Source organism: Ranitomeya imitator, chromosome 2, assembly GCF_032444005.1.
Source record: "Ranitomeya imitator isolate aRanImi1 chromosome 2, aRanImi1.pri, whole genome shotgun sequence".
NCBI classification, from domain to species: domain Eukaryota; kingdom Metazoa; phylum Chordata; class Amphibia; order Anura; family Dendrobatidae; genus Ranitomeya; species Ranitomeya imitator.
In genome coordinates this window covers 26,017,643-26,031,805 of record NC_091283.1, presented here as the reverse complement: position 1 = coordinate 26,031,805, position 14,163 = coordinate 26,017,643, and the positions used below count along the sequence as shown (strand labels likewise).

Sequence of the window (14,163 nt, the reverse complement as noted above, 5' to 3'; positions counted from 1 at the left end):
GTTAATTCATACTTTTGATGCCTTCAGTGTGAATGTACAATTTTCATAGTCATGAAAATACAGAAAAATCTTTAAATGAGAAGGTGTGTCCAAACTTTTGGTCTGTAATATATATATATATATATATATATATATATATATATATATTTGTCTAAGGGTCACTTCCGTCTGTCTGTCACGGATATTCATTGGTCGCGGCCTCTGTCTGTCGTGGAAATACAAGTCGCTGATTGGTCGTGGCAATGGTCGTGGGCGTTTTGCCACGACCAATCAGCGACGGGCACAGTCCGGCGGCAACATGGCCGCTCCTTACTCCCCGCAGTCAGTGCCCGCTCCATACTCCCCTCCAGTCAGCGCTCACACAGGGTTAATGGCAGCGCTAATGGACCGCTTTATGCCGCGGTGTGACGCACTCCATTAACGCTGCTATTAACCCTGTGTGACCAACTTTTTTACTATTGATGCTGCCTATGCAGCATCAATAGTAAAAAGATCTAATGTTAAAAATAATAAAAAATCATCATATACTCACCTTCCGGCAGCTTTCCCGCTCCTCGCGACGCTCCGGTGACCGCTCCATGTATTGCAATCTCACAAGATGATGACGTAGCGGTCTCGAGAGACCGCTATGTCATCATCTCGCGAGACCGCAATGCACTCGAGACCGGAGTGCGCGAGGAGCGTCTGGAAACGTTTCCTGGATCCAGGGGCCAACAGAAGGTGAGTATATAACTATTTTTTAATTTTAACTTTTTTTTTTGTTTTTTTGTTTTTTTTTACAGGGATATGATGCTTACACTGCTATATACTACATGGCTGGGCAATATACTACGTGGACATGCATATTCTAGAATACCCGATGCGTTAGAATCGGGCCACCATCTAGTCTATATGGTATCAGTCACATAATGATCCCCAGTTTCAGCAGAAGTAATACTCCACTCACAGCCAGAGCTGCGCTCAGAGTCCTGCTGCCTTCCTGCCACCAGGCTGCAGTGCATTGTGGGAGCTCACACAATAGTCGCACACTAAGGCATTATCCGGCAGGTTGTGTGTGTGACTGCTGCTCTGGATGTGACTAGAGCATAAAACCCACATTACTTTTATATCTGTGCAAAAAAATAAAGGGACTTAAAACTTAGGTTGGAAATCCCCTTTAGCGCCGCGGCCGCCACTCAGTATTTATGTCGCCTCTTGGTACGGATGTGAGGTGCGGGTATCACTCAGTTCCGGAGTGTGAACACTTCTCACTTCTGCAGATATTTCCTTCCACACAGAAACCACCAGAACCGGTTCGTCTTCTGTAACCACAAGTATCGTCAGCGAGATCTGCCGCAGCGGCACGAGGAGCAGGGCGAGCGGACAGCAGCCGCTGAGGAGCGTTAGGTGGGAACCAACTGCTCCGACATTCAGTAATAAACAGATTTTACCATTACAAAGGAAGGAGTCATGGAGAGCAAGCACAGATACTCCGCACAGTACTCCCTGCATCACTGCGCATCCTGCTGAAGGGCTCCTCTCTCTGGTAATGTATAAAGTAAAAGGACCTGTACGTTACCAGGTGAGGAGACCATCAGTAAGAAGTGCGTGTGCAGCGACCTGAGCCATGAACGGCCATAAGGGAGCACTGATCGACTTGTACGAAATCTGTCCGTCTATCAAAGCCGAAGACAGATCTGTAGCATCGAGGACGGACCGTCAGGAGAAACCGAAACATGGCTGACAGGTTCTCGGACTGATAGAGCAGACTGCTCTTAGTATCAGGAACATGCCTGATGCCCCTCCACAAAGCTTCCCGTGTCCAGGAAATTAGAACATTCCGGGTTTCAGCTCATTTTCAGCCCCCTGAAGTCTTGTGTCTCAAGCTGCAGGTTGGCAGATCCAGAGCGACGAGAACGGAAGAGATTGAGACCGAAACCATCTGCTCCCGGTGACTGGAACTTGTCATTTCTACATGGATTGTAGCATTAAATAAGAGGTAGGAAAGTAAAATCGTGAGACTGGGGCGGAGGAGACGACGCGTTTCGGTAGCAGTTTTATTACCCAAAAATAGGCAACAGAAAAATAAGGCCTGCAAAGAGGTCCTCACACCAACATTGGTTGTGAAGTCCTTGTAGGGTGGTCCATCATTTACAGACGGTTAGTGGAAGAAGGCCCCAGACTGGCATAAGCTACAATGGCCGGCTCCTCCACCTGAGACGGATGACTGCCCCTTCTGCAGTCCAGGATCTCGTTCTCTTCTCAGCTACTCCTGACTTTAGTCCGGCCACTACTTCCAAGCTTAGTCCAGTGAATCCTGGTTACTGCACGCTCAGCTCTCCTGCAGCAAGATATCAGTCGCTTACACATCTCTGCTGTCCCAGTGCTATCCGCACATGTGGCTCAGCTGTATCTAGTGCTTCCAGCTCTGCAGCCCTGCATACCCTGCTGATCCACCTTCTGCAAGTCCATCTCTGCCGCATCACCGCCATCGGTCTGAGCTGCTCACCCTACAGCTTAGTAATTCCACCTGACGAGGTGAGCCCATCACAGCCAGGATCTCAAAACCCCCTGTGTGACTGGACGTAATGTGCATGCATGACCACAGCAGTATACTGCCCCTTGGGTGGCGTTACGGCTCCCACAGAAGTTAATGGAGGTCCATGTTTATGCCTATGCTCTACTGCTCAGGTCACAGGAAGTCTTGTACCGTCTGTTCTCATCAATGATGGTGATAACTATGATAGCGGTGATCACCTATATGAACGATCAGTATCTGCAGTCCTCGGTGGCATCTCCGTCCACTGCTGCAGGGCCGAGCTCAGCAACATGCCCGTATTGTGGAGACGCTCATTTACACCAACGTGATTTAATCTAAACAATGAAGAGCAGAAAACCTAGAGACGTATAGTTGGTTTCAAAAGGAAAGATGATAAGCAAGTAGCAGCTTCTACGCTTCCCTCTGAGTGGATTTCGGCTGTAACCATGAAATATCGATCAAAGGCGATACAGGATCAGATGCCACATCCAGAGCGGCGATGTGAGGCTGTCACTGGGGAAGTAGAGGCGGCATCCAGAGCGGTGATGTACGACTGTCACTGGGGAAGTAGAGGCGGCATCCAGAGCGGCGATGTAAGACTGCCACTGGGGAAGTAGAGGCGGCATCCAGAGCGGCGATGTACGACTGCCACTGGGGAAGTAGAGGCGGCATCCAGAGCGGTGATGTACGACTGCCACTGGGGACGTAGAGGCGGCATCCAGAGCGGCGATGTACGACTGCCACTGGGGACGTAGAGGCGGCATCCAGAGCGGCGATGTACGACTGCCACTGGGGACGTAGAGGCGGCATCCAGAGCGGTGATGTAAGACTGCCACTGGGGAAGTAGAGGCGGCATCCAGAGCGGTGATGTAAGACTGCCACTGGGGACGTAGAGGCAACATTCAGAGCGGTGATGTACGACTGCCACTGGGGAAGTAGAGGCGGCATCCAGAGCGGTGATGTACGACTGCCACTGGGGACGTAGAGGCAACATCCAGAGCGGCGATGTACGACTGCCACTGGGGACGTAGAGGCGGCATCCAGAGCGGTGATGTAAGACTGCCACTGGGGACGTAGAGGCAACATTCAGAGCGGTGATGTACGACTGCCACTGGGGAAGTAGAGGCGGCATCCAGAGCGGCGATGTACGACTGCCACTGGGGAAGTAGAGGCAACATTCAGATCGGTGATGTACGACTGCCACTGGGGACGTAGAGGCGGCATCCAGAGCGGTGATGTACGACTGCCACTGGGGACGTAGAGGCAACATTCAGAGCGGTGATGTACGACTGCCACTGGGGAAGTAGAGGCGGCATCCAGAGCGGCGATGTACGACTGCCACTGGGGAAGTAGAGGCAACATTCAGATCGGTGATGTACGACTGCCACTGGGGACGTAGAGGCGGCATCCAGAGCGGCGATGTAAGACTGCCACTGGGGACGTAGAGGCGGCATCCAGAGCGGTGATGTACGACTGCCACTGGGGAAGTAGAGGCGGCATCCAGAACAGCGATGTACGACTGCCACTGGGAAGTAGAGGCGGCATCCAGAGCGGCGATGTGAGGCTGCCACTGGGGAAGTAGAGGTGGCATCTAAAGTGGCCATGTGTGGCTGCTGTGGTGACGTTCTCGTGGTTACGTTCTCGTGGATTCAAGGATGGAGAATGTACCAAGAGAAAGTACCAGAACGAGTTGTGCAGATCTTCTCCGAACATGAAGCTGGATCCTAACGCACCTTCCATCCAAGGCATCTGAAGGACTAGGGGAGATATCTACAGGGAAGGTTTTATACTTTGAGACACTTTCTCCACTACTCCGAGGCTTCTACCTGGCAGCTGCTCTTCTCAGACCTGGGAAGGTTTCCAGCACAAGCGGCCATGTGCCATTAGCTGCGTCTCTGCCGGTCTGTGATGGTTTCCACTCTCATATATGAAATATCCTTCCAACTCCCTAAAAGTCTGTGCACATATGTGACCACCATCCATTCATCCTTTATGGGAGCCAGACCCTCATCAATCCAGAGAAATGAAGGCTGTGATGTTTGGGCATCGTCACTCCTGCTCCATTCCCATCATCGGATGGGGGGAGGGGGTCTTCGATATCACCTCTACTATGGATAGGTGATAACTATTTTGGGACCACTTCATTAAGCATCTATTGGGTGATTAGAGCTCTTTGAAGAGGTTTGCATTAGAACTCTGAAGTATTTACGGATGAAGACAGCAAATGTGATGTGAACAAAAGCCAAGTGATAAAAAGAGAGGAAGGATCTGGCTATCAGTTAGCTATCAGCTATCCTTTATTGGATGTTTTCCTTTATTGGATGCTGCCCTTCCCGTGGTTGTTCCTTCCCGGGGAAAGGCCTGGCTATTCACTGCCTGTGTTGAGAAACACGTGATGGTGTCTCCGCAGCTTCTTTACATGCATTTGCATATTTCCCATAAGGGATGGGGGCAGTGTTCTGGAATCACTGCGTTGAGAAACACGTGATGGTGTCTCCGCGGTGTTGGATGTTTTGGTCTCCCCGAGGCCAATCATCTGTGCCTTTATAGCCTTTCTACTAGGCACTGCTCCTAATAGCCAGATTCCTACTCCAGACTGATGAGGGGCAAAAACCCCGAAACAGCTGTCTGTGGATGGATACCATGCTTGGCATAGGTGGCTTTCCTTCATAGGATGCTGCCCTTCCCGTGGTTGTTCCTTCCCGGGGAAAGGCCTGGCTATTCACTGCTTGCGTCGAGAAACACGTGATGGTGTCTCCGCAGCTTCTTTACATGCATAGCTCAGCACTGGCAGAAGGGGAGAGCTCTGCTGATTGCTCGCACCTCACACCACAAGGAGCATCCACATATCAGGGCCGTGCGGTCAGCAGCCAAACCGCCGACTCCTCGATTTCCCCGACTCCACCGGTCACTACTGAGACGGCACAGATTCATCTCAGCCACGATCCTCCGATCAGGAACACATCAGACATTTACAGGACATTTCACAACTTTCCCTAATTATTAAGAAATCATTTACAGCTCATCCTGCACTGAACCCAGCGTATTCTATGAGTGAGGAGTCGGTCCATGCTATACTGACTTCACAGCCCTGTAACAAACCCTCAGCTGTGAGACATACAAGGAGGACAGGCTCTCCGCCTATGGATGCAGCAGTGATCACTGACAGCAGGTAGAGATCTGGAGAGACGGTGGAGGTCAAACAAATACGTTAGAAACTTGTGGTTTCTGCAAATTACCCGAGTATCACAACTGCCCAGAGGTGGCCCCTAATGTCCGAGAGATGGGAGAGCGGACGGCCATGGAAACCCCCTCTAAAGAAAGGGACGGTCCCCGAGGAATGAGCGCCGCTGCGCCTGGCCGACCATGAAGAGGTGAGTCAGGACCCAATAAGTATGATGTTCTCTTGCGCACCGCACTGCGCCCCCCGTAGCACCGCACTGCACCCCCATAGCACCGCACCCCCCCGTAGCACTGCACCCCCCGGTAGCACTGCACCCCCCATAGCACCGTACTGCACCCCGTCACCCATAGCACCGCACCCCTCATCACACCGCACCACTCCATCACCAATAGCACCGCACCCATCACCCATAGCACCGCAGCCCCACCGCACCCCCGTCACCCGTAGCACCGCACCCCCCCCCCCCATCACCCATAGCACCGCACCCCCATCACACCGCACTGCACCCCCGTCACCTGTAGCACCGCGCCCCCCCATCACACCGCACCCATCACATTGCACCCCCCATCACCCATAGCACCGCACTGCACCCCGTCACCCATAGCACCGCACCCCTCAATCACCAATAGCACCGCACCCATCACCCATAGCACCGCAGCCCCACCGCACCCCCGTCACCTGTAGCACCGCACCCCCCCATCACCCATAGCACCGCACCCCCATCACACCGCACCCCCGTCACCTGTAGCACCGCGCCCCCCCATCACACCGCACCCATCACATTGCACCCCCATCACCCATAGCACCGCACTGCACCCATAGCCCCACACTGCACCCCCCATCGCACCACACTGCACCCCCATCACCCATAGCACTGCACCCCCACTGCACCCCCGTCACCTGTAGCACCGCACTGCACCCCCCCCATCACCCATAGCACCACATCTCCCATGACACCGCACTGCACCCCCCATCACCCATAGCACCGCACTGCACCCCCATCACACCGCACTGCACCTCCCACTGCACCCCCGTCACCTGTAGCACCGCACTCCCGTCACCTGTAGCACCGCACTGCACCCCCATCACACATAACACCGCACTGCACCTCCCACTGCACCCCCGTCACCTGTAGCACCGCACATCACCCATAGCACCGCACCCCCCATCACACTGCACTGCACCCCCATCACCCATAACACCGCACTGCACCTCCCACTGCACCCCCATCACACCCCCATAACACCGCACTGCACCTCCCACTGCACCCCCGTCACCTGTAGCACCACACTGCACCTCCCCATCACACCGCACTGCACCCCCTTCACCTGTAGCACCGCACTGCACCTCCCATCATCCATAGCACCGCACTGCACCTCCCCATCACACCGCACTGCACCCTCGTCACCTGTAGCACCGCACTGCACCCCCATCACACATAACACCGCACTGCACCTCCCACTGCACCCCCGTCACCTGTAGCACCGCACTGCACCCCCATCACACATAACACCGCACTGCACCTCCCACTGCACCCCCGTCACCTGTAGCACCGCACATCACCCATAGCACCGCACCCCCCCATCACACTGCACTGCACCCCCATCACCCATAACACCGCACTGCACCTCCCACTGCACCCCCATCACACCCCCATAACACCGCACTGCACCTCCCACTGCACCCCCGTCACCTGTAGCACCACACTGCACCTCCCCATCACACCGCACTGCACCCCCTTCACCTGTAGCACCGCACTGCACCTCCCATCATCCATAGCACCGCACTGCACCTCCCCATCACACCGCACTGCACCCTCGTCACCTGTAGCACCGCACTGCACCCCCCCCCCATCACACCGCACTGCACCCCCGTCACCTGTAGCACCTCACACTGTGCCCGCCCGTCACCACCATTAGAACCGTACTGCGCCCCCCGTAGCACTGCGCCCCCCGTACCACCTGCAGTCGGGGGGCTCAGGAGTCCTCAGTATGAAGCACAGCCCCCTGGACCCTCCATCACCGTCCTGGGCAGTAAACAGCGTAAACAGGGCAGACCCCAGAACGGTGTAGCGCGGAGCAGAGACCCTGCGGACACAGTGATGTGAGGACCATACAGGGGGCAGCGCCGTCCGACAGGACACACTGAGGCAGTCTGTGGGGCTACTGGGACTTGTAGTACACCAGGGGACAGCAGACCCCGACCACCACAGCCCCTGAAGCCCCTCAGGCAGCAGCTCTGACCCCACAGCTCAGGGTCCAGGGTGAACGTCACATACAAGAAACAGATGACGTCAATAAACAACCACAAAGTCAGAGATGGCGTCACGACAGCGTGACGTCAGCGCCACCTACCCCGGGGTCACGTGGTGCCTTCCCTGCCTCAGGCTCCTGGCGCTTCTCTCTCTTTTGCCTCCTCTCTACCTCTCCCTCCTCCCCCTTGTCGTTTCCACTTCCGCCGGAAGCTGCTACCAGGACGCTGTCGCTATGGCAACGGGTACTTCGATTCCCTCTCGCAAGACGGCGACCGAGGGCTCAGTGCGTGGGACGTGGTGGAGGGATATGCGGGATCTCCAGTCAGGCGCGGATTTATCAGTGCAGATGAAACCTACAAGGCTAGAGCTGTGATTGGTCAGTTCAGGAATCGGAACACGCCATTGGCTGGCTGTCACGCCTATCATGGCTGTCAGCCTACCTGTCCTCACCACGAAGCCATTTTACTGACGCCTCTTTCATTGTTACAATGTGATTTAATCTCCCGTAAAATGGCGGCCAGACATACCTGTAATAGAAGCCGAGGAGACGCTTTCTCTGTGCGCGGCGTTCTCTAGTGTCAGCCTTACGTCACAGTATAGAATAACGCGTCCGCCATGATGTTTCCGGGCAGAAGTGACTGATAACGGCAGGAGGAGACTGTGAGGAATTGTGACGCGCGGTCTGCAGGAATCTCAGCGAGTACAACCGGAGGACGAGAGGGCAGCGGCTCCTGGGAGCAGTGAGAAGAGCGGAAGTGGCCGGATAGAGCGCCGGAAGTGGGAGAAGCGAACGGTTTGTTCTCCTGCGGGCGGAATTAGACGCGTCTCCAGCTGTATCGGAGCCCGGGGCGACTCCAGCATCCAGTGACATGGCGGAATCCTCCGGGACGGTGGTGGGGGGCGGAGCCGCGTCCAGTACCGTGACCACCGAGAGCGAGGCGCAGCCGGTGAGTGACGTCATCACACGGCGAGTGACGCAATCCGCGCTGAGTACACATGACACCAGCTTCTCCTTAAAGGGGGCTGCTCTCTTAAAGGGGCTTTCCTCCAAATGACATTTCTATATGTAATCTCATCCCAGGGGGTCCAGGTCCCCGCACTTTACATGTCCACTACAGTCGCAGCCAAATGTGCGACTCCGGGGGTCCCGATGTGGGACGTTCGGGTATGAGGCTGGGAAACGCAGGAGGGACGAGGGATGACACCGTCCTCAGTGGTCAGAGACCCTCGTAAATCGGGACCCCATTAACTGACTTGTCTCCCTCTGTCTGCAGGAGCCGCGCTCCCTGACCATAAAACTGCGGAAGAGGAAACCGGACAAGAAGGTGGAGTGGACGTGTGACACGGTGGACAACGAGAACCTGGGCCGACGCTCCTCCAAATGTGAGAGGGGGCGCGACTGCATAACGTCACTGTGCGACATGGGGGCGGCGGTGGGCGGTCTGCACGGGAGGTGTAATCGGGGCAGCATGCACGGGAGGTGTAAGGGGGCAGTCTGCACGGGAGGTGTAAGGGGGGCGGCATGCACGGGAGGTGTAATCGGGGCAGCAGTGGGCGGTCTGCACGGGAGGTGTAATCGGGGCGGCGGCGGTGGGCAGTCTGCATGGGAGGTGTAATCGGGGCAGTCTGCACGGGAGGTGTAATCGGGGCAGTCTGCACGGGAGGTGTAATCGGGGCAGTCTGCACGGGAGGTGTAATCGGGGCAGCAGTGGGCGGTCTGCACGGGAGGTGTAATCGGGGCGGCGGCGGTGGGCAGTCTGCATGGGAGGTGTAATCGGGGCAGTCTGCACGGGAGGTGTAATCGGGGCAGTCTGCACGGGAGGTGTAAGGGGGGCGGCATGCACGGGAGGTGTAAGGGGGGCGGCATGCACGGGAGGTGTAAGGGGGGCGGCATGCACGGGAGGTGTAATCGGGGCGGCATGCACGGGAGGTGTAATCGGGGCAGTCTGCACGGGAGGTGTAATCGGGACAGCGGTGGGCGGTCTGCACGGGAGGTGTAATCGGGGGGCAGGCTATCCTAGAAGTTCGTGTCATGGGGGGGGGGGGGGGGGCACAAAAAAAATGAAATATTTTTCCTAAAGAATTGAATCCCACCAGATAATTTTTTTTGGAATAAGAAGGAAAAATGAAAGCCGCATTGCTGTAAATATAAAGACGTCTGTAACCCGCTAGAGGCCGCCCTGTACCCCAGAATCGCTGCTTTCCCTCCAACCCAAAAATACAATAAAAATGTTGTGCTACACAAAATAGATAAAACGTCGGCACAGAAAAATCCCCTCACCTCACACAGCCATGACATTGGGTGGAAAAATGGACGTAAAATCATTTGGTGATGAATGGGTTAATTTTGGTGTAGCCTTACCAGACCTCTGTGTATGTGGGGGAGGAGGGGGCCCCGCTGTGTATGTGGGGGAGGAGGGGGCCCCGCTGTGTATTCGGGGCAGGAGGGGGCCCCGCTGTGTATGTGGGGGAGGAGGGGGCCCCGCTGTGTATGCGGGGCAGGAGGGGGCCCCGCTGTGTATGTGGTCCCCATAAGGGACAAGTGACTCCCGGCGGCCGCTCTTCTCCCCCTTGCCCCCTCACTGCTGAGAACACATTTGCGCTCATGCGATTGTGGGGGGCTCTGACTTTTGGGAAAGCCGTGGCTTCCATGTTCTCTACACGCTGACACCGCAGACATCTACTGTCAGGAAGCTGCAATGTGACCCGATGCCGCTGCGCTGGGTCCTCCTCGTTCAGAGGGTCTTGGGTCGGACCCCACAGGTGGCACAGTGAGGACCTCCCCTAGCAGAGGGCAAGCTCTTGGCTGATTTGTGATTTATTATCCCTTTAACTCTTCGGTTTCCACAGATGGAGGACAGCAGTGACTTCAGCACAGGAGCCGTCGGTGCTTTTTATGGTGGATGGTTGTTACCACGGCAACATAGTTTTTCCCTAATTTTCCCAATATGGCCGGTCTGGCGGCTCTCCCATCCTGACACGTCTCTGTGATTCATCCGCTCGGCTACATTAGGAATGTGGGCTCCGGTGACATCTGATGGTGGGCGTTCATGGAACGTCTTCACCAGGTTACTATGGAAACAGGGAATTCTTCCTAGAAGTTGCCGGGAGATGAGGATGGACTGTCGGGTGCAGGGGACACGGGGGGCTCTTGTGGTCTGCAGCGTGTATGAGGAACAGCGGAGGGTCCCACAGACCCCGTCCTTACAGGAGTAATCACTGCTTAGCAATTCAATCCTCTGCGGCTCCAATTAACCCTTCAGGCTGTAGATGCAGTGATTGGCTGCAGCAGTCATGTGACTTACATGCAGACTATGGCAGTGATTGACTGCAGCAGTCAAGTGACTGCAGGGACAGAAGAAGCCACCGCAGCAGGTGGAGCAGCCGGCGATTTGAAGGGCAAATCATTTATTTTCAATATACCCTTTTCTGTGCCAGATTTTGTCTAACTCTGAAAACCCCTTTAAGCCGCTCCGCCGTACTCCTCTACCTAAAAGCAAGAATGAAAAGTATCCGTCGTGCACAGACTACAGGGGGATAGTGAGAAATGGAGACTCCCCGCCCTGTACGCAGGCTCCCGGTCTCTCCCTCTGTAAAGGATGTTGGCAGAGTTGGTGTTGCCTCCCTGTCTGTGTAAATTTATCAAGCACAGATAGTACCGGCCTCTCGTCTCTCCCTCTGTAATTGATTGTTGGCACAGATGCTACTGAATCCCTGTCTCTTATTGTAATTTTTTCAGGCACAGATAGTACTGTTTCCCTGTTTCTCCCTCTGCAATTGATGTCGGCACAGATAAGGAAGCAGTACAATCTCTCTGTAAATGTCGGCACAGGTGGTACTGCCTCCCTGTGTCTCCCTCAGTAAATTATTCAGACGTGGATGGTACTGGATCCTTGTATCTCCCTCTGTAAATTGTCACAGATAGTGCTGCCTCCCTGTCTCTCCCACTGTAAGTAATGTTGGTGCAGGTGTTACTACTTCCATGTCTGTCTCTTTGTGTAAATGGTGTCACAGATGGTACTGCCTTCATGTTTCCCGCTCTCCCTGTAAATTGTGGCACAGATAGTGCTGCCTCCCTGTCTCTCCCACTGTAAGTAATGTTGGTGCAGGTGTTACTACTTCCATGTCTGTCTCTTTCTGTAAATGGTGTCACAGATGGTACTGCCTTCATGTTTCCCGCTCTCCCTGTAAATTGTGGCACAGATAGTGCTGCCTCCCTGTCTCTCCCACTGTAAGTAATGTTGGCACAGGTGTAACTTCCTCCCTGTCTGTCTCTTTCTGTAAATGGTGTCACAGATGGTACTGCCTTCATGTTTCTCGCTCTCCCTGTAAATTATGGCACAGATAGTGCTGCCTCCCTGTTTCTGTGAATAGTTCAGGCGTAGAGTATATACAAGTCTCTGTAGAACCTCTCTTCCCTCCTCTTATGATTCCTGCTTTCTCCTTCAGGCTGCTGCATCTACGAGAAGCCGAGGGCATTCGGAGAGAGTTCAACTGAGAGCGAAGATGATGACGACTGCTGCGATAGTGCCCAGTGTATTCGGGGCCACAAAAAGAGGACTCCTGGGGGCCAAGATACACCTCCACCCGGCCATGACAGTGGCGGCAGCATGCAGCACTGAGACACCGGGGGAAGAGTGACCAAGTGCATCTTATACATTGCAGTCCCCCGCGACCTCTGCTGCCTCATGTGACTGTCCCTCTCCACGACGGTCACACGGGCAGAGAGCGGCTTCTGTATTGATGTCATTGTATGGAGAGTCAGTGTAGAGTGGGTGACCCAATGGTAGACAGCCCGGTAGGGGGGATTCACTGATGAGACCCCATTATTTAGCCGGTCGGTGGTCGTTCTCACACATGTGCTCTGTCATTCTGGCCCTGATGATATGGTGGCTCCTCGCCGGCCGCTAACTCATTGAATGTACATGCATGGCGCCTCCCGGCTGATATCCAGCGGCTTCTGACTAAAATAACATCATATATGCGACTGAATGTATTTCTAGAAATTCCCTACATCTGCCTTACCTTAACGTATTACAATGTGAGGAATGCCCCCTTAAAGGGGCTGTCCAGGGTTGGATAAACATGGCTACCTCTTTCCAAAAAGAGCGCTACCCTTCACTACAGGTTGTGGGTTGTATTGCAGGTCTGCAGCGCCCCACACACAACCTGTAATGTTTTTTTTTTGTTTTTTTTGAAGAAGGCAGCCATGTGAAAAACAAAACAAACCTGACCGGCCCCTTTAAATTTTTTGCATGTTCACAGACCCAAAAAAGACCCTCTTTATATTATCACATCATTCCCACCATGTCATACCACATTCTTCCTGTAGCGGCCACTGCAGGCAAACTGCCCTTCTCCAGCACCGCCGGCGATCACTCACAGCACATTATTGTAAAACCCCCTTAATATTGGTCGTCACCCTCTCTGCTCAAATTCCTGGGCGACTCCAGAACTTTCATTTATTTTAAAAGGGTGATGCCCTTTTAAAAAAAAAAAAAAAAATTACATGACACCAGAACTTGTGCCACGGCCGGGCTTGGGCGACCCAACTTCATCCGTAAACTGAACACCACCGTGGGGCTCGTGGTGGGCTCAGTCTGCGGGTGACGCCACGGCCGGGTCCTTTCTTTCTCCGCTTCTCTCTCCGCACATAGCCAACCAGTCGGGTTTTGTTGAGATGCACATGGATAGAAGGTTGGGCTTAGTGACCCCGTTAGCACGGGTCCCCTCTATATTATTGTTCCGTTCGCTCTTTATAGAAATCTGTATATTGTGCTTTTATTTTTTTCTTCTTGGAATTAAATAATTTCTGTTTGGTAGCCATGTTCTGAAATGTTTCTTCCTCGGCTATTCTGTTGTGGTTGCCGCCTTTCATTTTGCGTTTACAGCTCCTCTGCGGACTTATGTGTTTCCATAGTTACAGGCACAAACAAACCCCCAGAGGAGCTGAATGATCAGTCTCTTGAAACCTATCAGTTATTGTTGCAGACGTCATCACCTTCCGGTACGTGGCGTCCGTAAACACTCAATTCTTTCCTTGATGAGGAATATCATTATTTCTGCCCATTATATGCATTTTTCCCTCCTCAGGCTCAGTCCCCTAACTTTCACTTGTGTCTCAGTTAGTGGGTAGAGGTTAGCGGCTCTGATGTCTCCCACAGAGAGTCATCAAATATTCCTGCTACATTGTCTCTAGTTGGCACA

The 14,163-nt window shown here is 54.0% G+C and overlaps 2 protein-coding genes across 4 annotated transcripts in view; one reads left to right on the top strand and one right to left on the bottom strand.

The window, feature by feature from the left end:
* The window catches only part of MGAT1 (alpha-1,3-mannosyl-glycoprotein 2-beta-N-acetylglucosaminyltransferase), a 28,500-nt gene extending 19,891 nt beyond the window's left edge, over positions 1 to 8,609 (bottom strand). The window contains exon 1 of one of the 3 annotated variants that reach the window (XM_069746209.1): positions 8,484 to 8,609. The gene's annotated coding sequence lies outside the window, so the exon portion shown is untranslated. Of the gene's footprint in view, positions 1 to 8,056; positions 8,268 to 8,483 lie in introns of those variants that run through there. The other 2 variants (XM_069746208.1, XM_069746210.1) reach the window with 2 other exon arrangements.
* A 161-nt stretch (positions 8,610 to 8,770) lies between these two features.
* PPP1R11 (protein phosphatase 1 regulatory inhibitor subunit 11) lies at positions 8,771 to 13,778 on the top strand. The gene is made up of 3 exons (XM_069746211.1): positions 8,771 to 8,903; positions 9,231 to 9,339; positions 12,406 to 13,778. Exons 1-3 carry the CDS (start codon positions 8,826 to 8,828, stop codon positions 12,576 to 12,578), a joined length of 360 nt encoding a protein of 119 aa, XP_069602312.1. The 5' UTR covers positions 8,771 to 8,825; the 3' UTR covers positions 12,579 to 13,778.
* Positions 13,779 to 14,163: the final 385 nt, after the last annotated feature.